Raw genomic sequence first — 26,350 nt, forward strand, 5'->3', positions numbered from 1 at the left:
TCTTCCCAACGAGCGACCACCTTCAATGAATCGTACCGAAACCCCTACCTTCCGAAGAGAATACGGGCCTTTCTAAGCGCTCGAGCGGGCTCACAATCACTCTCCCACCCCGTACTGGACTTCTCGCCCTAGTTTCCGAATAGGGCGCCACCGCTGTCTACACAACGAGAGTGGTGACACTCTCGGCGTGCGTGCTTTTCTACCTTCAGGCTGCGCTGTGGGGACAGGGCTTTCGACCAGAAGATTCACGATGGTGGCGATTCTGTCCTTCTCGAAGGCGATCCAGGCGATCGCTTGAACAGGACGACATACGGAACACAACGACACCGTTGAGACTGCACACGTCGCTACGAGGAAATCGCAAGGCCTAGCGATCGACCAATAGCAGAAATACCTCACGGATTGGTGTAGGCAATAGAGTCACTGGCGTGGCGACGACGCGCCAACTTTGCAGAACGGACCTGGCCAGTCTCACTGGCGGCTGAATCGTAGGCCAAGTTCAGATCCTGCCTGACTGCGACTAGACTTTGAGCCGAGTCAAGGGAGAGCACAGGGAGCGCGGCGCGCACGTCACTTCTCCTGCAGATCTGTTGGAGCAGAGTCCGGAGGCAGGGGTTGAAGGAGATCGAGCGAGCAGACGTAAACCGGTTGTGCGACTCGGCGGCGGTAATCTGCCGCCCGGCCATGCAACCTCGCGTCCTTCAACATTCTCAGTCAAAGACTGAAGTCATCCAGACTAGGTACATTCAATAGGGGATCGACACATGGCACACGGCGGCCCGGGTGAGTTCGAGTCTCTTCTTCCGTGTGCCATGTGTCGATCCCCTATTGAACATACCCAGTCTGGGTAAAGGCGCAGCGGCGGTGGGAGAGGGAGTGGACGGAGGAAGGGAATCGAAGGCCGGGCTTCGAAACATTCCTCAGCAAGAAAATTAAAAAAGGGGGGAGGAGGGGGGGAGAAACGTTCGACGGTCACGAGATTAGGGTTCCGGAACGATATGTAGGCGTAGCGGAACCGCTGACAAAGGAAAGTGCGCGCTTGTGGAAAGCGAATTGATGAAATGAAGTCCGGATCTACAGCCCATAAGGCGTGCTCCAGCGACGAGCACTTTTTCACTGTCGCCGGTCGTCGCGGCACTCTATAACGCTTCGACGCTTGGAGCTGTTTCACAATTTCGTCTCGGCCACGCCGATTGGTGAAAAGACCTCCGGAAAAGGCTGTTTCGAGCGCCGCTTTGAGCCTCCCTTTCACCAAGCATACAACCACAAGTCCCGGCTATGCTCATCCTTTATTGCATCGATGATATTATATCCTTTGCGACGAGCGTTCGCAAGCCATTTTTATGTGATTTGAAACCTAGGTCAATGGATCGTGAGAGGCTGCTTAGAGAAGAGTGGGAGGTCGCGAGGCGGGAGGGTCTTGATTTGGGTCATGTACAATGGACTCTCTGAGCTACTGGTTGCGGACGCGGGTCCTGTAGTACACGCGATAGGTGAAGGGAGCAAAATTTCATCCTCGCGTTAGAATGGTCTTGTGCAAAGATTTTACCCGTCTCAATCTCAGGTCCCTTTCAGTTATGGTATGCGTGCCAGCTCCTCCGTCTTCGCAGCATGGGCCACAGGCATCCCGAAGGACTCACCAAGCCATGGTGCCGGAATTTGCTCTCTCATCGACATCGGATTTGCGTCCTTGCTTTGTGCTTGAATAGAGGCTGTGCACTTGAGATTGCGGCGGCTCGACTTCCTGTGCCGCCTCAAGCTCCTTCAAAATCGAAACATCGATCTTAGAGAACAATCCACTACTAGTGGCATTACCAGCTGACGGGATCAGGGATTGTACCACCTGCAGAAATGAAAATTTCGGCGACACGGTCTCGGTATTTGCATCCTCTGCTAGCTTCTTCAACCGATTCCGGCGCCTCGCAGAGAGGGGGTGGTTCTGCCACCATCCCAGATATTTCACCACTTCGCTGTGACATGCGACTATGTCAATCACAGTAACTCGAGTGTGTACGCCGCGCATCAAAAGAGCCTTGATCGTCCCGAAACAGGCTGAATAGTCCATACGCTCCATCAGTGGGAGTGTTTCCAGGAAGTACAGCCATATCGGTATTTTGTCTCGTGTGTCAAGCGCCGAATCAGGGTTAGCTCCATACTTCAGAATGGTTGTTACGATTTCTTCATTTGGTGATTGTGGGTAGAAGAGATCGCGTCGCAGGGCATAATCCAGCAAAGGTCTGCCCTCTTTCTGATCAATACAGGTCTCTGACAGGCGCGATTTGATGTACGGCATCCATTGAAGCAGTACTGCCAGCGACATGGCACTACCGCGATCTTGACACCACCGCAATAGTACCTGAAAAAGGTCCCGCTTCCTGTCTTCTTCGGAAATACACGTGAAAAGTATTCCCACGTGATCTTTGACCAGTTCGGTCATCTTCTCAAATAGTAGAAACGATGCCTCTTCACTGTCTGATCGGGCTAGAATCTCTCGCATAAAGAATGCGACCGAGTGCTGCTTCGAGCACAGTGATGGTAATGCAATACGTGAAGTCATGTTAGTGACGAGTAGATTGCATCGGAATATGGAAGCGTCGAAAGGTCCACCAGAATGTTGATAGAGCAGCTCCATCGCAGCAGGAGTTTCGAAGAAGTCTCGCACACTTCTGTGCATGACTTCGATTTTCATGTTCCATGGCTGTTGGCTTGTGCCAGGTCGCAATGGTGGGTCCACCTCAAATAGACCCATACTCCGACTCACAACTCGTCGCTCAAGTAGTTCCAGAAACACATCGACATCCTCAGGATCTCTAAAGTCGACCGGATAGATATGTGATTTTGCAGCAAAGTTCTGGTCGTCCCAGTCGGCCAAGAAATGAACATGCAATAATAGAAATCCGAGTGTCGGTTCTGAGGGATAGCCTTTAGCACCACTGACATCCATCATGTAGAGCGCTATTTGAAGAAAAACAGAGGCCTCTTTTCTGTACATTGGGTCAATCGTTTCAAACATACGCATGAAATATTGATTCAAATCGGATGGTACAAGCTGGAGTGTCCGTAACAAGTCTCTCGCATTACCACCGTCACGGAGGACTTTGAGCAGATCGCGAACCACAAGACGGACCCATAGAAAAACACCCCGAGCTTTCCCTGTAACTTCGTTTGTGATGGTCTCAAGAAGATACGGCTCGCGTATTTGGTGCCGTTGGAAGTGCCGATCCTTTTGCAGGTTGTCGTGAACATAGTCTCGTATATCGCCAGCGGTAAGCTGCTCGAGGCGTAGTTTGGGACACTGTGCGAACGCATCGTTGTAGATATTCCAAGGGCGACTTGAAACGCAGGCCTTAAAGGTTCTGTAAGTCCCTAGTGATTGTAGCAGGTCGAGCAATTTTTGCCTGAGTTCGTCAGAAGCATCTTGCTCATCCAACCCGTCGATGAATAGAACAATCGTTTTCTGACCATCGCACTGCTTCACGATACGACACATTGTTTCACACAGTTCAGTCTCTTCCCATTCGCTAAACGGACGAGGAGGGGTGGCATGACATGCCTCCAATCGGTCTGGGGAGATAACCTGATCGATCAATTCGCGTTGTTGCGATAGTAATTCGTGAATGATCTTCCGGAGACAGCCAATAAGGGACTTTTGTAGGTTGCTTCCTGCGTACCAGAAATAGAATGAAGCCTTCACATAGGCTCTCTCCTGTGTCGGTGACGTTTCAGGAGCACACATGTCATCGAAGCGGGCGTCAAGTTCACGCATCAGCGTCGACTTGCCACTGCCGGGCTTTCCACTTACCCAGTAGCAGGGTCGATGCTCGTCCTGGAACCATTGCACAAAATCGTCCCAAACGGTGATTTCGTTGTCTTTGGGCTTGAAAATCCACTGATAGGTATTTTGGTGAGCTCTGTCAATGCGATTGCGCCTCTCGTTCGACGCCGAAAACCAAAGGCTGTTCATAAGTTGCTCTTTGGCCCGTAATTCAGCGTCAATGCGCGGAGAAAGTTTTTTGAAATCCTGGAAAGAAGCCATTACGCTATCGTTCATGTTCTGTAGCCGCTCAGAGAGTCGACGGTCCATCTCTTTCAAATCGAGATGATATTTTTGCATTGCGTGTTCGAAACTGGGGGTGTTTATGTTGTCGTCCACTGAAAGCGAAGAAAGCGTAGAACCGAGTTTAGTAACGTCATCGGTCATACTTCCCGAATTTGCGAGTATCCCCTGTGTCTGGCTGATAATGTGACGGCCATTTTCGTCAGTCCTTTCGCACCCGACTGCTGATTTGTCGCATATACAGACCAAAAGCGAAAGCATCAGATTCGCTCGGGTATGTTCGAGTTGGCATTGCAATTTTTCCAATTTGCTTTGATTGGAATGGGATCTCAGTGCGAATTTTACTGTTGTATTGAGGTCGTCAGAGAAATGTTCTGCTTAAAATCATGTTGTCCTTGTTGAAAAATGGACAAGTTTACGACTCTTGAAGTGCGAGGGAGACTCACCGCTAGCCCATAATGTATGCTGCTTATTTAACCCGAGTGACTCAAGGAAGGAAGTGACCTCTCTTGATAGTTCCAGACATCTCATGTTGGCAGATGCCAAGGCTCGTGCTGGGCCCGGAGGCAAATAACGAGCAGTTCGGGCTTCTATGGCCTCCTGGAGATTGACACTGGATACTGCAAGTCGTTGAACAACATCTCTTATCGTCTCAAACTCTGCATTCCCTCCTCCTTTGGAATACTGCGCTGTCTTCTTGATGATGTCGATCCCTAGCAGGGCGAATTGGAGGGCGTTGCCAGCAGCGGCAAATGTGGTCAGTGGATCAACCATCGTGGTGAGGCCTGTCAATGGACAAGAGGAAACACCGGACTTGCGAAAGACGAGAATTGAATATAATCGCGAGAAAAAGCTGAGAAGACAGAGTTATACAAAGGTGATATACTCAACGAAGAGGAAAAATCACTCGCGCTCCAGCTGAGGTTCCAAAAAGCCTGATGCTTCGAGGCAGAAGTGGCTTAGATACGATGCAACCGCTACCAATGGGGCACAGGATTCTCCATGCAATTCTATACAATTCCATGCCAATTAGCAGCTAGACATGCCGGCAGGTGAGGCAGTGTCTGGACGTGCGGCGAGATTTGGGCCACTGGCAAGGCTCGTCAGGCACACCCCTCTTTCTGTGCTGCTCGAGGCACAACAGCACCTTTTAGCATGAATCATACTGCTCTTGTATTGTCCTGAAACACTAACAGCGATGATGCAAAGTTTCCAATTCAGCGCCCATTACTGTCGACCGAATGACTGCGACTTTTTCGTGTTTATTCGGGGACGGGTCGAATTTTACATAGCGGAGGTCTGAGTCGAGCCTTCTGTCACCTGCGACGAGGAAGGCGGGTGTAGGGGAGAGGCTTTAAGGGCTTGAACATGATGGAACGGAGAGCGTCACAGTTTGTCCCATTGCATATACAATAAGGACCATTATGGTGTGAAAAGACAAGAAATGATGCTTCAGACGGTGGACAATGATGATGGCAAGCTGAGCACGGCTGAGCCGGCAGAAGAGCCCAGGAGCTTCACCGTAATACTCCGTACTCTGTACCGAGTACTCGGAAGTGCTTTAAAGTTCGATGGATACCTAGGTATCAGCTAGAGCCGGTTTAGGCGGCCTTTTTTTTCACCGACATTGAGACTGCGGAGAACGATGACTCGCGTTTCTCAGACGTGCTGCCCTATATTTCGTCATCAATCAAGACAACTACCAGCGATGTCGTCCTAAACTTGCCCAACCCAGCTGAATCCCATCACCGACACGCTTTCTATTAGCCCTAGATGTCTTCCGAAACACGAGATCCCCAATCTGCGGCTGACGCAACACTCCCGTCCGGAGAGAGAACAACAAAACGGCAATAACGGTTCCCTCACCACTCGTCGCCTTGGCCAAACCGAAACCCCTTCTCAAGCGTATGAACCTGCAGGCGTGCAAAGCCTTCCAGACCGAACAGAAAAAGTGTGGTTCGAAAAGGTATCGGCCAGCGAGGATGCTCAACAAGCGATTCTGTCGACATATCAAGAGAGCGTCCATGGAAAAGATGTCGACCTCAAGTCGCGAGGAACCAAATGTTTAGGCTAATTTGATGGTCCCTCGATCAAACAAGTGTCGCAAGATCGAAGGCGGTGCTCCTCGGAATGAAAGAAGGGAAAGAATCCAAAGACGAGACAAACTTTGACCGGGTATGTATGGGCGTGTGCATCGTCTGGATAGTAGGTGAGGATCGAGGCCGAACGTTTATAGATGGTTTGACCGACCCTTTCTAATGCTCTACTTCCTTTTGGCCATCCGCTCCCTTTCCTGGATGTAACAAAGGTTCATCTGTTGCAAAGTCGCATCTGCCATCTGACCAAGCCACTGGATAGCACCTTCAGCCGCTGTGACCCCTTGAGCGGAAATTCCGGCTCTAGTACTGATGATGACCCGGTGAGCATTCGAGCCCTTTTTATATCTTGAAGTGACTACCATTAGCTTTAGACGGGAGAATAAGATTCATTAGCCGACTCATATAGTACACTTCTTTCCGATCTTCTTCGACGATCTCGGTTTCCGTAACTCGAGTAAACCCCATGAAGAACTGTTCGGCCACGCTATTAAGAGAGTCGACGGTCGATATCTCCACGTCGAGTATTGGGTTGCTCGTGGCGGTGTAGAATCGCTCGTTGATTCAGGTGGCGCTATCCCCGGTCGGAGACAACACTCTCGAGTCGTCTCCTCGTCCGAGGAAGCCGATCCCTACTGCGCGGCGGCTTCCTACAATTCTAGGAACGTTTAGCTATACCAATAACTAGCCATCTAAGTCACACTCACACGAGAGAAGAAGACGAGGTATAGGGCGAAAGGGAGGGGGGGTCATACAGAACGTAACGACGTAGAGTTCCTGATTCTTGATCGTAGTGCTATTGTGAATCCCTTTCTTACGGACTTTGTCCTACTCCTTGTATGTTCCTCTCTTGTAGCCTCGGGCTATAGCTCGCGCTCGGAGCTCGTCCGCCGTTGCTAGCTTTCGTACGCGAGCTACCGTAGTGAGGAAAGGTGGTTAATGGGAAGAGGTTCGTCACGCGCGAGCTTAAGGAAGGAACAGATCCGAGAACGAGGAGTATTAGGGAGGGTGCGAGTGATGAACGTCCGTGGAGGCCTTCCCGGACTAAGAGCATTAAGAGGGAAGGTCCCTTTTATAGGCTGCATTTCCAGGTCGACGACAGGTCGGTGGGAGGGGACCTACCGACCCGCGTGCCAGACTCTAAGATTGGTGACTCTAGATAGCCACAGACTACGGATCCATATCTAGCGCGAGAATAGAAATGGCCGTCGAGGGAACAGAGCGAGGGTCATGTATAAGTGAAAGGTAAGTGGAAGGTGACGGCAGGTGAGTTGGGATGAGTAGTGTTTAAAAGCGGCGCCGGCCCGGGTGAGGCACGAGGTGAGCTCGGCGTCGCTGAACCTCCTCTTAAGCCGCCAAGACGTGGGAATTCCGCAGCTATCTCACCCCTGATCGCTGGTCGCCCTTGAGTCTCCGTGCGAGGGACCTGTAGGCCACGACGCCGACCGCCTTGGCACTGGGGGCCGCCAAGACTGCAGCCGCCCAAGATTTACCTGGCAGGATCACCATGGCCTGATATCCTCACAACAACTCTGTTTGGAAGGGATCTTGGAGGATAATCAGATCATTCTCTTCCCCAAAGATAATTGACTTAAAATTCTCGCGCTCTCAGCCAGCGAGGGAGCATCCAAGTGGGCACAGAGCACGGAGAGTTTGATACCATTGGCTCTATTTCCGACCAGATTTGACATCAAAGGGACGAACCATGACCGAGACAGCGAGAATGCTGGGTCTCACCGAACCACTACACCAGAAGGTGTCCCAGAAGTTCCTGGCAGCCTTCAAGGCCAAGGACATTCTATTCTCCGAGACCAGTCTCGCATACCTCCAAGCTAGGGGAGGGGCTTCGGTGAGTGCGGCGCCATATCGGCAGGGGAGGTTTGGGTGCTCATGTCTGTCAAGTTCCAACTGCGATACTGCCCTGCGTTGAAGAAGAAGCCCCAAGGAGACGCCTTTGTCCCCAAAAAGAAGCCACTGGGACCTCACTTTGATCCTTTCGAGGACCCGCCTGCAGAGCTCCTAATTGCTCAAATCCCGGCTCACAATGCATCGCACAACTTGGTGTTGAACAAATACCCAGTCATTCACAACCACTTCATTCTCGCCACCAAGGCCAACAAACCGCAAACAGACCTTCTAGAGGCAGACGATATCGGCCTGACACATGCTTGTCTACGTGCCTGGCACGACCAGCGGCATGGTGGAGACCCTTCCCGTCTCTTTGCTTTCTTTAACTCTGGCGAACACAGCGGTGCTAGCCAGATGCATCGACACTTGCAGTTCCTACCTGTCGAGGATATGGCAGGTCCGAACAGTCGAGAGTGGAGGCTTCTCATCGACCGCATGACTGTGCCGGCTCATCCAGACCTACCACTATTTCAAGATCCATCGTTGCCCGTCTTGCATTTTTCCACGCCCCTCGAACCCGACGCGTCTGCAGCCGACTTACACCGCCGATATGTACTGCTCGTGCAAGCAGCGCTGTCTGCCGCCGAGTTCCCCGGCCAACCTCTAGACCAAAGCTTAGCAATTGAAAGGAACGGCAAGACACTGATTTCTTACAACATTGCCATGACGACGGAACGGATGGCAATCTGCCCTAGGAGACAAGAGGCTGTCGACATCCCCGGCGCTGGCCCAGAGAGCTCCGTGGCCATCAATGGCACAATACTGGCCGGAACCCTGATGGTCAAGGACGAAACGGAGTGGGATGTGCTTCGAGAAACCCATTCCCTCCTGGACGACATGCTGACTGCGATCGGCTTTTCATTGACATCGTGGAAACAAAATGAACGATTATCAAAAGCATAGTCAGAGCGACTCAAAGGTACATGCCGCACAGGGTCAAATTGCCTTCACACTCAAACGAGCAATCTTGCTTGAGAAAAGCACTCATGAACCCGAGAGCGCGCAGTCCTCTATCTCCAGACCACCGTAACCCCGTCAAAGCGCAAGTTGCAGGTACGCCAACTGTGAGAAGCGTGAGAGGAACACCGCCTCCTCAGCGCGGCGGTACACCAAACCCCCGAGACTGAGCTCCTCTTTTTTCACACCTGAGCGCACAACCTCGACAGAAGGATGGGTAGCTGGATGAATGGGATCAGCTGAACGATAATTCTCACCTCAGCATCCATCAAACCGAACCTGGTGGTGGGCTTGTCTACAACGGACTCCAGCACTCGAAGTGATCAGGTCACGGAGAAGGGTTGGAAACAAGTGGCTTCGGGCGAAAGCAAGGGTCTCGCGCTCCGAGCTAGAAGAGGATGCGTTGGAGATGAAGGAAAACATACGCCACACCCCTTTGCCTTTGCCGGGAGGAGGCTCCCTCTCCATCCATCCCAGATTGGGTTCGCTCTGACACTTCAAGTCGTAGTGTTCACATACAGGTGAGGTTGGGGGGCCATTTTGGGACAATCATGCCATCTCAATACTGATTGATGGCCGAGAGTTTAAAGAACGGGTGCTAAGCCCAGCGCCCTTTTTACGAAGCAGCTTATGAGGACTCTGGAAACAAGTCTGTCCAGCCTCGTGCCATTGAAAAAGTGCAAAGTTTGCAGCCGAGAGCTGCGCAACCAGTACAACCGATGACTACCAAAATCATCAACAGCTTTTATCAACGCTGGACTGCTATCGATGCCAAGCTGGTTCGTACGGAAAGGCCAGAGACCGGCACCGAAGTGAACATTGAGCTGTGTCCAAAGAGGTGCACGCCAGTGCACGCCAGTGCACGAGGGATCTACAGGTGCAAAGTCATCTTATCACTCCACCGCAACGACAACGTTCTGTTGAGAAACCCGCATGGCGCGGAGCACTGACCAGACAAGCACGAGTGGATGGACTCGTGCGGTAAAAAACTTTGAAAACTTTTCTGACCGCATCGACAAAGCAAAGGAGTTGAGGTGAAGGTGTCATAGGCAGTCCAGACCCCGAAAGTCTCGCTTGTTGCGCAAGCCACAAAACACGCTTGAGGGTACCTCGTACTTGGGCGGATATCCAAGCCCTGGATTGTGCGGTCGAGAAGTAGCGAGCTGCCCGTGTTGTTCTGTCAAACAGGCGAGACAAGGGTATGTAATGATCGGGCGTGGAGCAGCACGCCGACCGACTGGATAGTGACGGTGATGAGTGGGAGGAGGCGGAGGGACCAGAACGACGACACGAGCAAGAAGAAAAGGCAGAGGAGTTGGGACTCGGGGTCTGTTCGCAGGGCTGCAGATTTTAGCAGGGCCAAAATGGGCTTTGGAATTGAGCGGGGTTCATGATTGCTCCTCTTGCCAAAGGGTCTGGCTTGGTGGTGGTCTGGCTCATTTCCCTTGGGCTGCTGAATACGAGGTTTTGCCATGCGGGAGGCGAGCCAGACCATCACCCTCGGCGCCAATCTCGCTCTTCCCCTTCTTCCTCGTCTTCAAATTCGTGTGCGCCCATGTGTTCGTTGAAGCTCGGCTCGGGTCCGCCTTTGGGATCATGAGGCTGATTGTCTCTACCCTGTTTGGCTGCGCGCTGCTGCATGTTGCTGTAAATGGAGAGTGTGTGGGAGGATCTGCAGGAAGACCAGCCAGCCAGCCTCGATTGACTTCAGTTCGGCTATCAAAGCAAAGAAAAGCAGCCAGCAGTGAGGCAAAAACATTGCGCTTCCGTGTACGCCTGTGGTTTGTTCCTTTTTCTTTTCCCACGTCCTTCCGACGACTGAATGGGGGATAGCAGGCTTTGCCCAACAGGACTCTTGTGCAGGGGATCTAGACCGTCAGTGACTGTGTATGTTGGCGATAGTGTATTCGATGGCAGCAAAGGACACTACTTGTACAGTGTATTAGCCAATCAAGTCAAGCATTGACGCAAGGGAAATCAAACAGCGACAAGGACGAAAAGGGTTAAGTGATGTGGTGACCTCGAGGATGATGGTGTCCAGAAGCACCGATTGAGAGATGGGAAACTTGCAGGTTTCCCAGTCTGGCAATTCTTGGCGGGGCAGAAGGTTTGAATCAACAAGGCAGTTAGGCTTGTTTGATATGATAAGCAGGAAGGTCCCAGATTTTCTCCAGAACCTTGTCTGCTTTGTTGTTTGCTAGGGTATCACAATCAAATCAAGGCCAGAGTAGTAATAATAGCATGGAGGGGGTTTGAAGATTTTCGGATTGGGGCGGATTATTGCACCACCTCATGCCAAAGCTGCGAGGGGGAAAGCAACACGAAAACCAATACTTTCCTTTTCCTCGCGTGCATGACGCATCTCTGAAAAGGCGACAAGAGGGACTTAGTAAACTTCCTGGGCTGTCCGGGGGAAGGGAGCGGTCTGAAATTGAGATATACATGACCACGAAGCAATGAGGAGGCAGAGATTGTCGAAAAAGAGTGGGGCATGCAGCATGGTTGGTGGGAAAGGGCCATGACAGACCGCGAGTTCTTAGCCAGTGTCAACCGATTGTACTTGTAGATGGGTTTTGGGCTGGCGGAGAAGGGGAAGCTGCATGGCTAGAACAACCAGACAGATCACGCAAAGTTAGTCGAACCTCGTGAGCGGATTGGACAGCGCTAGAAATGCAGGCTGAATGCTTCCGGGGAAGTTACAGAACGGCATGGGGAGGACCAAGAGGGTGTGGGAGGGAAAAGCACGAGCGTGAAACGGTAAAGGTTTAATTATTTTGTCTGTGCTGCTGGGAAAGGAAATTCGGTGCGCCCATAACCAATTCTTTTGGGTGTGTGGCATGTGTAGAGAAAACTCCTGTGCTTGACCCCCAAGATGATGAGATGAGTGGAAGGTACTCGTATCAACCTATACGAGGTCCTTCGGTACAGGTATGAAAATACCTGTAACGGATACAAAGGAGATCTCTGGACTTGTCGGAGAATCATAATCCCTTCTTCATTCAAGGCACGCAAAGTTGGGGGCCGATGGAGTCTTCAGCCCTACCAGGGGAGTTTCATCGTATGAGTAGAGGCCTCAAACCTCACCAGGGAGTGACTTGGGGGCCAGCGACACGTTGACGATAAGCATGCATGGCCAAACAGTCAGCAGGCAAAAGACAAAGGCAAAGGCAAAAGGAGGCGAATGGCACGGTCATCCACAGCTGCAGGGCGTGCAGGATCCAGTGGGTATTGGCAGATTACCACATGTGCTCGAGTCATTGATCCAAGTCACTGGTTGATGGGCGGTAATGCAGGGAGAACGAGCAGGAAGAAGGGCCAGGACAGCTCGGTACTTGATGAGCAGAAGACTGCGAAGCGAAGCCTGGAAAGGGCAAGGCAAGGAATGACAGGGACAGGATGGTAGGATGATGGTCCTTTTGACAAGGTCGCCGATGTTGTTTACGAGAGCAATTCTGGGTGTCTGGTTCGGGGTCCAGGGGGAGGAAAAGCAGAGAAGACGGACTACGGGGGGCTTGTTTTGGTTCCATGGCGGCTCCAAACCTCCAAACACCAATTCATGGGTAGTTCGCCCAGGCCCGAGCCCATGCCCAAGCCCACAGGTTTCCCGCCTACGAGCAGCCCACACCCCCCCGAGCTCCCCCAAGAGCAATAGTTTAGCGACAATTAGATCATGTTTGTGAATTTGTTTCTCCATTCTTGACGAAAATGGTGGAATTATTGAAACAGAAAACCAGGTTCTCGTATGTACGGGTCTGGCCCCTGCTTGACCATGATGGAGCAGTCAATCGCGTGTTTTCTCCCTTTTTTTTCTCATATGAAAAAAAGCCGTGGAAGAGGGGTATGTTCTATTACACGTGCCATAACGGAAGACGACGGTGTCTGCCTCGTGTCCCCAATAGAGTCCAGGAACACAACCCCTCGGTTATTCAGAAGCACCATGGAACGAACAAAGGGGGGCCTCACCACGGTGTGTCCTCTGCAGCAAAGCAGGAGGTGACCCTATCGACCAATGACCTCACCATTTCGTCAAAGCATGGATAAATTGGATCCAGGAGAGTTACAGCAGCGCCTCACCAGAAGTCGGTGACCAAATGGATGATGTAGATGTTGTGCATCAACCCGCCACAGTTTCACAGCCCCCGAGACCGCAACGGAGGCTTTTGGGCGGTGAATAAATAGCAGCAGATGTGGCTCAGGCATGACACGGCCAATCACACAAGACATCACAGCCACTAAATGGGCCCTGCGCCATGACCAAAGAGCTTGGACTGGACACTCCGAGCCCTGGAGGCCAATCAGGGCGTTCAGACTGATGAGGACACTTGCAAACCACGTTTTTACAGGGGCCCAGCAGACCGCATCCTGCACGATGGCGCCAATCGCATCGGCCTCGCCTAATGACAACCACCCAAGGCCCGCCATCACCTTGAAGAGAAAGCGTTCTAGGGAAGGGAGCCACTGAAAGCCACTGGAGGCCGGGGCCCAAGACCCCCTAAACTGCCCATGTCCCTTGGGCCAAAGGTCCCTTCTCCACTCTACGTCTACACTTTCCCTTTGTCCTGCTTCTCTTTTGGTGACTTCTTCGCTCAATGTGGCAGAGCCAAGCTCCCTCCACTCAATCAGGTCCATGCCCCAGACACGAGCCATCGGGGTTTTCGTCAAGAATCCACTCCTTCCCAATTCAGCATCTCCAGCCTAATCCCTACCCTTTGGCATCCCCATTGACACCTATTGGCAGCACCTCGGGACCACGCCTAGGCTTCCTCGGGCTCCAATGGGGCTTCTCTTTGGCTGACAATCCGCAGTCCTGGGATGTGCCGTCACAAGCAACTGACAATTTGACGGGATCAACGGGAACTCACTCCCTGCTACAACAAACAAAGCACACGAGAGGGGAATTGGTCCCTGCCCGTGTGGGAAACTCTACTTTTTGGTGCTAACGATTGCTACCAAGTGACTAACAGAGTCATCCTCCTGGTTAATCTGAGAAATCCATTGCTACTCTACGATTAAACCCCTCAAAAGTGAGAACCAGCCAATGGTAATAATGGGTACTTTTGTTCAGAATTCTTTCAAGGGTGGTGGGTGTGGTGGTGGTACGAAGTGATGAAGGAGCTCAGGGAAAAGAGCAGGGAACCGGAAAAATACAAAGTTCCGGCTCTGATTGATGGCTGCTACCCGCCTGTGGTTTGTATCTTGCTTTAATTACTACCTAGGTAGAAACTAAAGGCCGCACAATCATTTCCTTTCACTCTACGCCAAAATGGAATTGAATTGATTGAATCACTACAATGATTGTTTCTACTCTCTTGGCCAGCATATCCCTTAACGTTCCCAAAAAAGACCAGGATATTGGACCTTTCTGCTTCGTCTGCTTCCTGCTCCTCCTTCTTCCTGCTTACGAGTAGGCCTCTCCGAAAGCTAGCTTACTTGGTGCTGCATTAGCCTGTCACAGTGACACTCTTTCCGTGGTGTATTGCGTTGTTACAGCCACACCGCGACACCCCTGCACCTTTAGCCTCCGAGGGGTCACGGACTCACGGTGAGGGCCCTGGTCCACCCTTGCTCAAGCCCTGGTCCATGTCCAAGCCATAGGGCTAACCGTTCAAATGTATAGTTCACTGGGTCCATCTCTGATCTGAGAGAGACTTTGGCTCATCTCAAAGCGACAGGGCCCCTGCTTTCGGTAAGACCCTTCTTGTTCCCTTAGCTAGTTTATCATGCTGGTACAGATATTCCAAACGACTATATCTCACGATTTCGCCCCCCATCTGCCAGCCTGAGATCAACTCTTACAAGAAATCCTCTTCAAACACCTCTTATTCCCTTCGCTCCCCTGGGACATTGGACCTTGTCGTCTGTTGTCCAGTTTTGACCTGCCTGAGGCAGCACTCAACGTCCAGCACAAACCTCGAACGCACCCGCGCGGCATCCGTCCCTCCTCCCCTTCCCGCAGCCAACCCCATCTTTACTCCTTTCAGTATTGATCGGCACTTTCTCAGCAAGCCTCACCAGCTCGCTCTTTGTTTGTCAGAAAAGAGAAGAAACCCTCCGTCCGGTCCCAAGAGCATCTAGACCTTGGAACCTCGTATTCGTCGGCGCTCTATCGATATCGCTTCCGGAGCCTCAAGAGACCTAGAACCCTCGCATTCACGCGCCTCCCTCGGCCCCCTCCGCGCGCAGTCCTCACAGAGCCCTATCTCAGCCTACAAGCCTTACTGTTGTCATTCAAGGCCATATACTCTCATCTTTCCCCAGCTCATGCAGTCGCATTGAACTTCAAGAGTCCCCCCCTCGGCCCATACAATGCTCGCTCTCGAGCATTCTCGGCGTCAACAATTCGACCCAGCATTCGACTTCGAGCAAAGCATTCAAGCGCCTTTCCCCAGTCTGACCATGGATACCTTCGACTCGACCGACCCCATGATCAACTTCCATCCTCTCCCATACTCGTTCTTTGACAACCCATCCATGTTTGCGACGGCTCCCATGCAATCACTCAAGCAAGAAATGCCGCCATTCCAAGACCTTCCGCCGGCTCTAATTTCGTCGGGCTCGGCACCTTCAATCCCCAGCGCATCGTCCTCCACAGTCGGTTCTCCATACTCGGGTCCCTCCCATACCGTCTCAAGTCAGGACGGTTTCGACCGCACAGCTCCTCCATTCGGTCTGGGTGTCATGCCAGCTATCGTCAATCACGAAGCCTTTTCACATGACATCCTAGGAACTTCCATGGAAGCCGAGCTGTCGTTGGGGAGCCATGAGAAGCTCCCCGACAGTTTTGTGGGTGAGTGTGCAGATCTTTCCTCTTCTCGTTCGCGACCATCGACTGGTGCCATTTTCAATGCCCAATCCTTGCAGCCACATCCATCATCTATTAGTGCTTCGCCCGAGTCACTGTCCATCCATACTTTCTTTGATCAAGGCGTGTCCACCGTGCCTTCAGTCGCTTCCCTCTCGGGGGTTTCCACTGGTACCCAGTCCCCTTCATCCGAGCAAACTTTGGCAACACCGACCTTCAAGTCACCCACCACACCTGCTTCAGCATGTTCCAAGCACTTTTCCGTTGTTTCTCCCGTCAACGCGAGGAGCTTCTCCCCAACCTTGCGCTCGCAGACGGCTCCCATCTTCCACCCTCATATGCTCTCTCATGACGCGCATGTTGCACCGCATCAACATCAACATCACACGAGCCGTTTTCAGTCTCATTTTTTTGCCCAAAGCAGCGGCAACTTCATGCCGCCGCTGGAAACATCCTGTTCGTCTCTTCCGCCTGTCTTTCCTTGCCCTTCCACTCGTTTCCTTGCTCCGTTGTCATGTGTCCTCCCTGGTGGTTCCGGGCCCTAGCCGCTTTCATCGTTCCTGCTTCGATACCAAGGGCAAATCAGACTGATGCTTTTTCCACAGATCCCTCTTTGATCCACGCGTCCAGGCCGTATGGCGATACGGTCTTCGCTGACCACGGCGCTTTCGCACCCAGCTTACACTCCTTCACCACGACATCACCTTCCGGCTCACCAGCACCATCACCTCAGCCATATAGCGTGTATCCCCCCACGCAATTTTCCGAACCCCTCACCAATGCCAACTACTATCAACAGCAGCAGTACATGAGTCGACGACCTTCGCTGGCTTCCTATGTCTCCGGGGGTTCCCATCCAAGTCCGACCTCAGAAATCGACGACGATGGCCGGGACAAGAGCCGATGCCCTCATCGCGACTGCGGCAAAGTCTTCAAGGACCTGAAGGCTCATATGTTGACTCATCAAGCCGAACGGCCAGAGAAGTGTCCGATCCTGACTTGTGAGTACAATCAGAAAGGGTTTGCTCGCAAGTACGACAAGAATCGACACACCTTGACCCATTATAAAGGTACCATGGTCTGCGGGTTCTGCCCCGGATCAGGCTCTCCGGCCGAAAAAAGCTTCAACCGAGCCGACGTATTTAAGCGCCACCTGACTTCTGTCCACGGAGTCGAGCAGACACCACCCAACAGCCGGAAGCGCAGTCCATCTGCAAGCAACCGAAAGCTCTCCAGCTACTGTCAAGATGCCACCGGCAAATGTTCCACTTGTTCGGCCACCTTTAACAATGCTCAAGACTTTTACGAGCATCTTGACGACTGTGTGCTGCGCGTTGTGCAACAAGAGGAGCCGTCCGAGGCGGTCAATGTCCAACACCTCTCTCAAATCAACAACGACAAGGACGTTCAAGAGACCTTGGACCGTCATATGATCAAGACTGAGGATGCCCCAACCAGCTTTGACGATGAAGACGAGGAGGACGAGGAAGATGATGAGGACGATGACGAGGATGATGACCCGTCGTTCAACAGTCGATCCGGCAAAGGCATGATTAAATCCAACAAAGCCCCTGCCTCGTCCCGTGCAATCATCGGTGGTGGCGTCTCCAAACCTGGCAAGTCATCAAAGAAAGGTATGACTTGGTCCAAAGGTGGAGTGGCTCTCGTCGGCAAGGGTCGCAAGAAGAGAAGACATTACCCACCGTCCTGGGGCATGGCTGCCGAGAAGATGCGCATGAAGAAGCGTGTGCTTTGTGTCTATGACGGCCAGAGGCGCTTGTGGAAGGATGACATGATGCTCCACAACGAATTCGAGGTCCGGATGACCCTGCCTGACGGCAAGAGCTACGTTACCGACCTCGATGTCGAGACTCTCAAGCGAGCTGAAGCCTTCCACAACGCCACCCCCGAAGAGAAGGGTCCCTGGATTCCGACGTCAGAGCATGAGAGTCAAGGTTTCGACCTTAACGCGCTCATGGCTTGATTCATTGGAGTTGACATTTTTCCTTGTATTAATGACGTGCTTTGAGCGATATGGATATGGATATGGACAAGCTGATCTCGACAATTCCTTCCCTAGGAGAGATTCTTATTCTGTTTATTCTTTTAATATCTTTTGAGATCATGGCTGCTCCCGAAGAGTATGCAGCGATGGCAAATGTGGACATGAAATTTCTCACCAGGTTGAAGCAGCCCTGTGGAAAAAAGTTGGCAATGCTTGTGATGAGCACATGGGTTTTGGGAAACCATTTCGTGGATATGGGAATGATTTTGGATGTTATGTGGAAAGGACCGTCTTGGATGCCAACAAGAAGATACCCGTCACTGAAAGCTCCTCGAGGTCGCTGAAAAGCTAGTGTACGATAGATCCCTTGAAAGGGCAAACCAGGAAGCGCTGAGCGCTACAGTATTGCAATGAAGGAAGTTTCCTTTGACCTTTGACAATTGAATCTTTCATGCTTGTTTTGGTATCGCTAGAGGGGCTTCACTGGTGCCCCTCACGGCTGTACTGTAGGGTCTTTGGGGTCGCCCACGTCACGTCAGGCAGGGACTTTACCTGACTACTAGCGAGCCAGTTAAGAGCCGAACCGCGCCAAGCTTTCCGTCATCGAGACTGCGCCTGGCCCAACATCATTCACCTTCGGACTCTTTGAAGGAGTGAACGCAAGGCTACGAAAGCCCCTTTGCATGCCGATCTCTTGCTCCCATTACTCGGTAGATTCCTTCCTGGTCATCAGCAAAACTCCTCCCAGAGGCAGAGTCCTAGCGATAGCTGAGCCAACGCTTTGATCCCCGCCGCAGGCGCGGCGCCCACCCACACGACATGGCCAACGATGCTCAACCAGACCCTTACAATTATGGTGTCGTGGTACACGGTACACCTACGCACTTCTCTATGTGCCAGAGGCCAAGCTAACGGGTTTCATCACAGAAGCCCCCAAATTCGATCTTGCCGCGTACATCTCCAACTACAGAGGTTTGTCACATTGGACTGGACGGAGGGATCTTGATTTGGCACTAATTTCCAATCTCACAGGTCGAACCGTGTTCAGACGACTCCACCTGATTGCATCATGTTCTACGGTCCTCGCAGAGGAGGCCGCCCGAATGGCCGTGCTCGAGGCGAAGAAAGGTAGCGATGTGCGGAACTACCAGGAGGCAGTTACACTGCTGGAGCGGGTGTCAAAAGGCAAGAATATTGACCACCTGCGCGACCCAACATGGGCTGCCCAGCAAGAAAAGAAGAACACTGCCGAAACTGCACGTCTGGAAAGTGAACTGAAGGGGTACAAAAACAATCTGATCAAGGAGAGCATACGAGTGAGTTGGATGCAGCCATGCCGTGCAGAGGGAGACATCTACTGATTTTGCGCGCAGATGGGAAATGAAGATCTGGGTACTCATTACTATACCATTGGAGACCTGTACGATGCAGTCAGAGCCTATTCCCGCATGCGGGACTACTGCACCACCACGGCTCATATCACATCCACTGCGTTCCGAATCATTGCGGTTGCCATCGAACAGCGCAATTGGCTAGCTGTTCAGTCTCAGGTACAGAAGGTCAAGAATATTCAACTCAAGCCTGAAGACATGACAAGAAATCAACCCAAGATCCAAGCGGCCTCGGGTCTCCAGCAAATGTCGACTTTCGAATACCACGAGGCTGCCAACAGCTTCCTCAGCACTGACCCCAGCTTGGGAGATAGTTACAGTGATGTATTGACGAGCAACGACGTTGCCGTCTATGGTGGTCTCTGTGCGTTGGCGTCCATGTCTCGGTCGGAGCTGCAGACCAAAGTCTTGGAAAACAGCAGTTTCCGCAATTTCCTTGAACTGGAGCCTCACATCCGTCGGGCCATCAGCTTCTTCTGTGCCAGCAAATACAGTCAATGTTTGGAGATTCTTGAGTCCTATCGGGCGGACTATCTCCTAGACATCTATCTACAGCCTCTTGTCGCAGACATCTACACTCGAATCCGAACCAAAAGTATCGTCCAGTATTTGCAGCCTTTCAGCAAGGTCACGTTGGCAAGCATGGAACGCATGTTTGGGAGGGCATCGATGCCGAACGGCGCCGCAACAGGACAGGACTTTCTCAGCGAGATTGTTTCTTTGATCCAAGACGGTCGACTCGGTGCCCGAATCGATATGGAGCATGGAGTCCTGGAAACTGTCGAACAGAATCCTCGCGCCCAGGCGCAGCAGGCGGCACTAGACACGGTGGACTCTTTTGTTCGTGAGGCCCGTTTGAAACTGATTCGGCTGCAGGTCATCAATGCCGGGCTCGAGGTCAAGCCAGCGCCTAAGAAGAAAGCATGGGGCATTGATCAAGGGGACGGCACATGGGACGAAAGCGAGGCTGCTTTCCTAGGGCCGGGCGGCAGAGACATTATGGCAAACGATTTGGAAGGAGTGACTTACCCTCAACGCAAGGGCGGATAGGATCAGTCATGTAAGCGGAAGAGGGATGAAACCCACGGATCCCGAGGTGTGATGTCTCAGTCAATCTGGACGATTTCCCAAATCACAGACCACCAAACGGCCCTGCTGGGGACAAAATCGCCGCGTGATATCGCGCAACAGACGCCAGCATAGCAAGGGGCAGATTCCTTTTTGCCAGAGATAAGCCGCTTGAGGTGGGCGACGTGCTCGAGATGGGGTCCTTGGGTTGGTGTCCTGACGGAAGGCCTGATACGGCACCGTGGGAGCAGAATGATATGGACGAATAAACGGGTCACGAAATGACATTAGTTGCCACGACACCTGGTCAGGATTCCTAGAGATTTGGTGCATTAGCGGTAAGGCTGACAATACCACGACTGAGGATTGATTTGGATTTGGCGGAGGCCGAAAGCGAGGCGATACGCCTCAGTGCCGATACCTTTGCCCCGTGCAGCATCTTTTGAGCCATCCACCGAGCACATTCGCGGGACATATTAAGGGATGTAAGGGATGTAATATTCTGGCAATAAGTTGTGCCTGACCCCCGGCGGGGTTCCTCCCCTATCGCCCAAGAATCCTACTGCCAGCATGCTAGCATGATAGACATGGCAGTTGTTGAGTTGCCCGTCTCGGAGTCTCCTTTTGGACTTGATTACCTACTACTGTAGCTATGTTGTACGAGTAAACTCGATACACCAGAAACGGCGGCGGCGTGCTTAGTCAACCCAGAGGGAGAGTGGCGCTGATTGATAGTTGCCAGAATCATCATGTTTTGTAGGTCTGTACGTCGTACCGAGTCCGAGTATCACTTTGTTTCTGGGTCCTCTGAACGAGATGACTTGTATGGATGGTGCATGGTGGTGCATGGGTACATGGATTTTGGTGACCCCAAAGGGACGAGTACAAGTACCGAGTATACTGGGAAACTATGTCCTAAGTGCCTACCTAGGGAGTATAAGGGACTAGGAGAAGGAGAAGGAGATACGCCGTCGAGGGTTTACTCGGACATGGACATGGACTACAAGGGTAATTACTCGACTCAAAACTCGGAGATAGGTTGTAGTCAGCACCAGCACCAGCACCGGCTACGGAGTAGATCCTATCCATTTTTATTGCCCTTTGCGTGTGTTTCCCCTACCATCCTTTGTCCTGTTTGAGGGTTTGAGGGATTGTTCTAGTGGAAAAAGACTCGAAGTCGACATGGCTGACTCGGTATTAGGTCTTATTCCACACCCTCCTCCCCCCCTTTTGGGGCACTGGGGCTTTTAGCGAGGATGGTGTACAAATGCGCGAAGGTGACAAAGGTGACAAGGTAGGTAAGTTAGTGACGGAGTTGGCTAGAGAACCAAAGTACGGAGTACCGGGTAGGTAGTAGTCGCTCGTATGTAAGTAAATGGCTGGTGGGTAAGGTAGTGCGTAGTGCGTAGGTAGTGGATGGTGGGTTTGGTGGGCGTCCAGCAGAGCAGGGATCATGTCACTTGGGAAAAGGTGTGTGGGCAGTGGGCACTTGGGTAAACAACACCAAAAAAAATATTTATGGGCTTTTGGGGGGAGAGTGGGTTGTGGATACAATGAGGGATGGAGGGGATCGACAGGGCTTTAACTCCCAAGTTAACCGAGTACGAGGACGAGATGACCCATACAGCCAGAGTAGGACAAGCACAGGTATGGACAAGACAAGGTCAAGAGTTGTGTTTATATTTGCATTTGCACTGCCTGCGAGAAAAGAGAGAGAGACGGCGAGAGGGACGGAGAAAAAGAGAGAGAAGGGCAGGGGAGACCCACTATCCATGATACGTCGCCATCACTCTCTCACTCTCTGTGTCGGCACGTACGCTTTACTCATGATTATTATCTCACAAGGACTTTGTTGGTTACTTACCACGAGCGAGGTACGAATAATTAACTCGGTTCCTGTACAAGTACGAGAAAAGACAAACGCGGCTCGGGGAGTGCATAACCGAGGATGGCACGGATGGATACCACCTTGACCACCAAGCAAGGGGGGGGGAGAGGATGGGACGCGGGTACCTAAGCAACTAGGGTGGTGGTGTGGATGTGTGAGATCACTTTCCAACTACGGGCTAGACATTCAAAACTACTTGGTAGAGTGGGAATACCGAGTCCTCCGTGGCTGTTGTACGTAAAGAAACCTGCCCTCGCTAGGTGCTCGCTAGGGCAGAGACCACACACCCAACACAGTGGCTCAGAGGAACCCATACCCATGCCCATGCCTGTGCCCTACCCTTGCAAGGAGAGATAAACTATGGCTCGTTACGGAAGTCGGATGCTGGCAGCAGCGGGATGGGGCATTTGTTACTCTTCGTACACTAAATGTCTTCGGGGTATGAGGTACAGAGTAAGTTCTACGAGTACTCGGTCCCGAGTAAGGTCAAATAATCAGGGGGATGATCCCGCTGATGGCTAGGTATGAATGAGTACGAGGTACTCCGTATGAGTAACGCTGTCACTGCGCTGAATACCTGGTACATACCTACCGAGGTCGAGGTATCGGCCTTACACGTAGACAAGCGCGTGTACAATACATTACGCGCATGCATACGAGGACTCCGCATGTGCTCTGCTCGAGGGTACCTACATACTCGTAGGGCTGGTGGGCTTACGAGTACCTACAGTAGGTCAATAGGATCACTGGTCTGGTGGAGATAGATGCATGGCCACGGGGGGATGGATTTGCAGGCAGGCAAGGCCATGATGGGTGCGTGCGAGCATATACCTACAGTACAGACTCTCTCCTCCTCCTTCTGATGTACTGTAGGAACAAGGAGCCATGTGCAGAGGGATTTTGTAGCTTGAAAGTGACCAAGTAAAAGTCCCCAAAGGATCAATTGGGTAGTAGGTAGGTAAGGGGAAGAGAGACCGGGATACATTCCTGGGTGCATACATACATACGTACAAGGTAAAAGGTATTCGGTACAGACGTCTAAATGTACTCGTATATACCAGATGCAAGAAAAAAGGGGTATGTGTACAGTAAGGTACAGTATGTGAGCACTACGTCTAATCCTCCCGTTGGGATGGAGAGCCTTACTACCTGGGCGGCAAGGTACTTTTGGGCTTGAATGGAGATAGATGGGCATGGGAGAGAGAATGTAGTTAGGCATGCACGCGTGGTAGGTATGTAGCACTCGACCAGTATAACGAGGTACTTAGTACCCTCTCTGCACACCATCCATAACCTGCCTCTCCTCGCTACACACCCCCCTTTTCCACCAGCCCGAGAGCGTAGCATATTCATTCCCATATCGAGATCACATCGCAGTTGCAAGAGCATCTTTCGAACAAGTCAGGCCCTCATCGAGACACGATTCTCTCAGACATCTCCACGTCCATCCTTCACGGCGCATTTCTCCTCTGCTTCATGTCTTTTTCAGTCATCTCTTGCATCTCTAGCTGGATCGAATGGCTTCCCGAGTTGGAAGGAGAGAGGATGTATACCCGACGTCGATGTGGCGCTGCATCTCATTTTATGCTGGTGGTCGGGGTTCGTGTCTCGGGGCCACTTGGGGAAGTGTACACCTCTAGAAGAAAGATCTCCAAGGCCAGGAGATGTAGTTCATCCGCATCGTGACGGGGCACATGTTGGTGGTTGATCTCGGGATGGAGAATTCATTTCATCCGGCGACGCGGAGACTTTTCTCCTGCTTCCATCTTCGCAGATGTCAGATGTGTAGTTACGTGGGCACGTAGGAGATCTCGATCTGGTGACGCGTTGATTCCTGCTAATATCAAAGAGCGAGACTCATCGAGAGTCAGAGTGGTGCTGATAAAGATGAATGTGATCCATTTGACTTGTTGAAGATGATGTCCTGAGATTTCCTGGCGACAAATTCACCAGCAATTTCACCTCTCAACCCGCATTGTCCATCATACCAAGACCAGAACGACGAGGTCCAAAATGGCCGCGACGCATCCTCCGTCTTCAATCCTTCTGCGAGGCGGCACCATCCTAACACATGGTGACAAGGACCATGTGGTTCCCCTGTGGGTTACTGACCTCCTGGTCCGCAACGGTGTCATCACCGACATTGGAAAGAATATTTCCCCTCCTAGCAGCGACACAGAAGTGATTGACTGCAAGGGTAAAATCATCTCTCCCGGCTTCGTCGACACCCACCACCATCTCTGGCAGACCCAACTGAAGGGAAGACACGCGGAGCAAGGGTTGGTCTCATACATGTACACCGGTAGGGTCCATTTCCACAAACTTAGTTCAAATCAGTGGCAATGGTTCTGTGCGGCAGGTTCTGTTGACCACTGCAACACTAGGCAATATGATGTCCTATGCATATTCTCCCGACGACATGTACTGGGGCCAATTGTCGGGCTGTCTCGAGGCCATCCACGCCGGGACTACGACTGTCCTGGACCACGCCCATTGTGCCTACAGCCCTGCCCACGGTGAGTCCCATAGCCACGCTGGTTATCGTTTACAGAGGCTCAACCGTCTAAAATAGCCGCTTCGGCTCTCAACGCAACCATCGACTCCGGCATCCGGGGTATCTTCGCGTACAGCATTCCCATGCGCATATCCAAATGGGACCAGTCGCAGTGCACCCCAGACCAAGACCTCCTTCCGGAGTGGGCACTCAAGCAGATTGCGGAACTGGCTCAGACACACAATCAGCCTGGTGCAGTGGTCGAGATTGGCATGGGGTTCGACTTCTGGTTCCTGCCGCAAGAGATGGTTCTGGGCATGCTCGCGAAATTGAGGCAAAGCGGACTAAGAGTCCTGACCAGCCATGCTGGTTGTAACGCCTTTATGGGTGAGTCTTGCTTGCCCGTGTTTCGGATTGAGCGGGCATCAAAGCCCAGAGAGATCTCTGGATGAGGGTTTTCTTCGAAGCTCCTCGCGCTGTTGTAGAAAGCTGACCTATCCTGACCCTGCAGGTCTTCAATCACCCGTACCCAAATTTCAATCCTACAAACTCCTCGGCGCCCCCTACCCACCACCAGAAACCGCACGGGAGATGCCTTTCCTTCTCCTCTCGCACTGCAACGGTCTCCCGCAGGAGGACCTATCCATCCTCGCATCAACCGGCACCCCAATCTCCAGCACACCGGGCACCGAGGCCCAGATGGGCATGTCCTACCCCGTCGCCCTGGACCCGGCGCTGCGAAACCAGTATGGCAACACAGCCAACGTCTCGCTCGGGGTCGACTGCCACTCGAGCGAGCCGTCGTCCATGCCCCAGCAAGCGCGCATGCTGCTGCAGCTGGCGCGGGTGGAGAAGAACGCCCGCCTCCTCGCCAAGGGGCAGTTCCCGTCCGGCGACGTCACGGGCACGTCCGAGGACGTGTTCAACCTGGCGACGATCCGCGGGGCGCGCTGTCTCGGCCTCGACGCGGACGTTGGCAGCATCGCGCCGGGCAAAAAGGCCGATCTGCTCGTCTTCAACGCCTCCGCGAGCGTGGGCATGTTGAGCGCGGCCGAATACGACCCCGTCGTCGCGATCGTGCGGTTCAGCGAGGCCGCAGATATCGACACCGTCATCGTCGACGGCGTCGTGCGCAAGAGGGCCGGGAAACTGCTGGTTACCCCCGTCGGCAGGCACGTCACTGCCAGTCAAGCAAATATCCGTGGAACGGCAGCAGGAGAAGCAGTATCAGAAGCGGCTACGGTTCATTTGGAGTGGACCGAGATAGCCGACCGGGTCAGACGCAGCCAGAGAGAAATCCAGTCCCGAATCGACGGGCTCAGCCTCGACAAGGCAAGGGACATGATGCTGAGTGCCTACCACACGGACCTGAGCAGGCTGGTGGATGCCAGGTAGGTAGGTAGGTAGGTACCAAAGAACGGTATACGAGGGGAAGGAATTCATATAATACGAGTTTGGGAGAGTGTGGAGCGTGGAGCGTGGTCGAGCTACATAAGCATTAACCTGCCTTACAAGCTACCTAGCTAGTTAGTTCAAGCTCCCTTGGATGACTTCAAGTGGCTACCATTACCATTCCCATTCCCACAGGTAGAAAGAAGTGTTCATATCGACGCTCCGAGTCCTGAGTCCTGAGCCCTCGTGTTCCTGTTCCTGCAGCGTGACTGAGTGTGTCTGTTCCATTGCC

The 26,350-nt window shown here is 52.4% G+C and overlaps 5 protein-coding genes across 5 annotated transcripts; 4 read left to right on the forward strand and 1 right to left on the reverse strand.

The window, feature by feature from the left end:
• Nucleotides 1–395: 395 nt before the first annotated feature.
• AYO21_04802 (hypothetical protein) lies at nt 396–4,831 on the reverse strand (the record flags this gene model as incomplete). The annotated part of the gene is made up of 4 exons (XM_022654773.1): nt 396–699; nt 1,641–2,955; nt 3,016–4,278; nt 4,504–4,831. The coding sequence occupies 4 exons, from the start codon at nt 4,829–4,831 to the stop codon at nt 396–398; spliced, it is 3,210 nt and encodes a 1,069-aa protein (XP_022512912.1).
• Nucleotides 4,832–7,858: 3,027 nt separating this feature from the next.
• Nucleotides 7,859–8,964, forward strand: AYO21_04803 (hypothetical protein; the record flags this gene model as incomplete). The annotated part of the gene is made up of 2 exons (XM_022654774.1): nt 7,859–8,002; nt 8,056–8,964. The coding sequence occupies 2 exons, from the start codon at nt 7,859–7,861 to the stop codon at nt 8,962–8,964; spliced, it is 1,053 nt and encodes a 350-aa protein (XP_022512913.1).
• Nucleotides 8,965–15,324: 6,360 nt separating this feature from the next.
• Nucleotides 15,325–17,804, forward strand: AYO21_04804 (hypothetical protein; the record flags this gene model as incomplete). Its single annotated transcript, XM_022654775.1, has 2 exons — nt 15,325–15,805; nt 16,426–17,804. 2 exons carry the CDS (start codon nt 15,325–15,327, stop codon nt 17,802–17,804), a joined length of 1,860 nt encoding a protein of 619 aa, XP_022512914.1.
• An 840-nt stretch (nt 17,805–18,644) lies between these two features.
• On the forward strand, nt 18,645–20,266 carry AYO21_04805 (hypothetical protein; the record flags this gene model as incomplete). Its single annotated transcript, XM_022654776.1, has 4 exons — nt 18,645–18,696; nt 18,753–18,797; nt 18,858–19,141; nt 19,199–20,266. 4 exons carry the CDS (start codon nt 18,645–18,647, stop codon nt 20,264–20,266), a joined length of 1,449 nt encoding a protein of 482 aa, XP_022512915.1.
• A 3,919-nt stretch (nt 20,267–24,185) lies between these two features.
• Nucleotides 24,186–26,061, forward strand: AYO21_04806 (hypothetical protein; the record flags this gene model as incomplete). Its single annotated transcript, XM_022654777.1, has 4 exons — nt 24,186–24,451; nt 24,510–24,688; nt 24,745–25,053; nt 25,178–26,061. The coding sequence occupies 4 exons, from the start codon at nt 24,186–24,188 to the stop codon at nt 26,059–26,061; spliced, it is 1,638 nt and encodes a 545-aa protein (XP_022512916.1).
• Between the last annotated feature and the right edge of the window lie 289 nt (nt 26,062–26,350).

The sequence above is a fragment of the Fonsecaea monophora genome, assembly GCF_001642475.1.
Source record: "Fonsecaea monophora strain CBS 269.37 chromosome Unknown Scaff28, whole genome shotgun sequence".
In the NCBI taxonomy this organism is placed as follows: Eukaryota; Fungi; Ascomycota; class Eurotiomycetes; order Chaetothyriales; family Herpotrichiellaceae; genus Fonsecaea; species Fonsecaea monophora.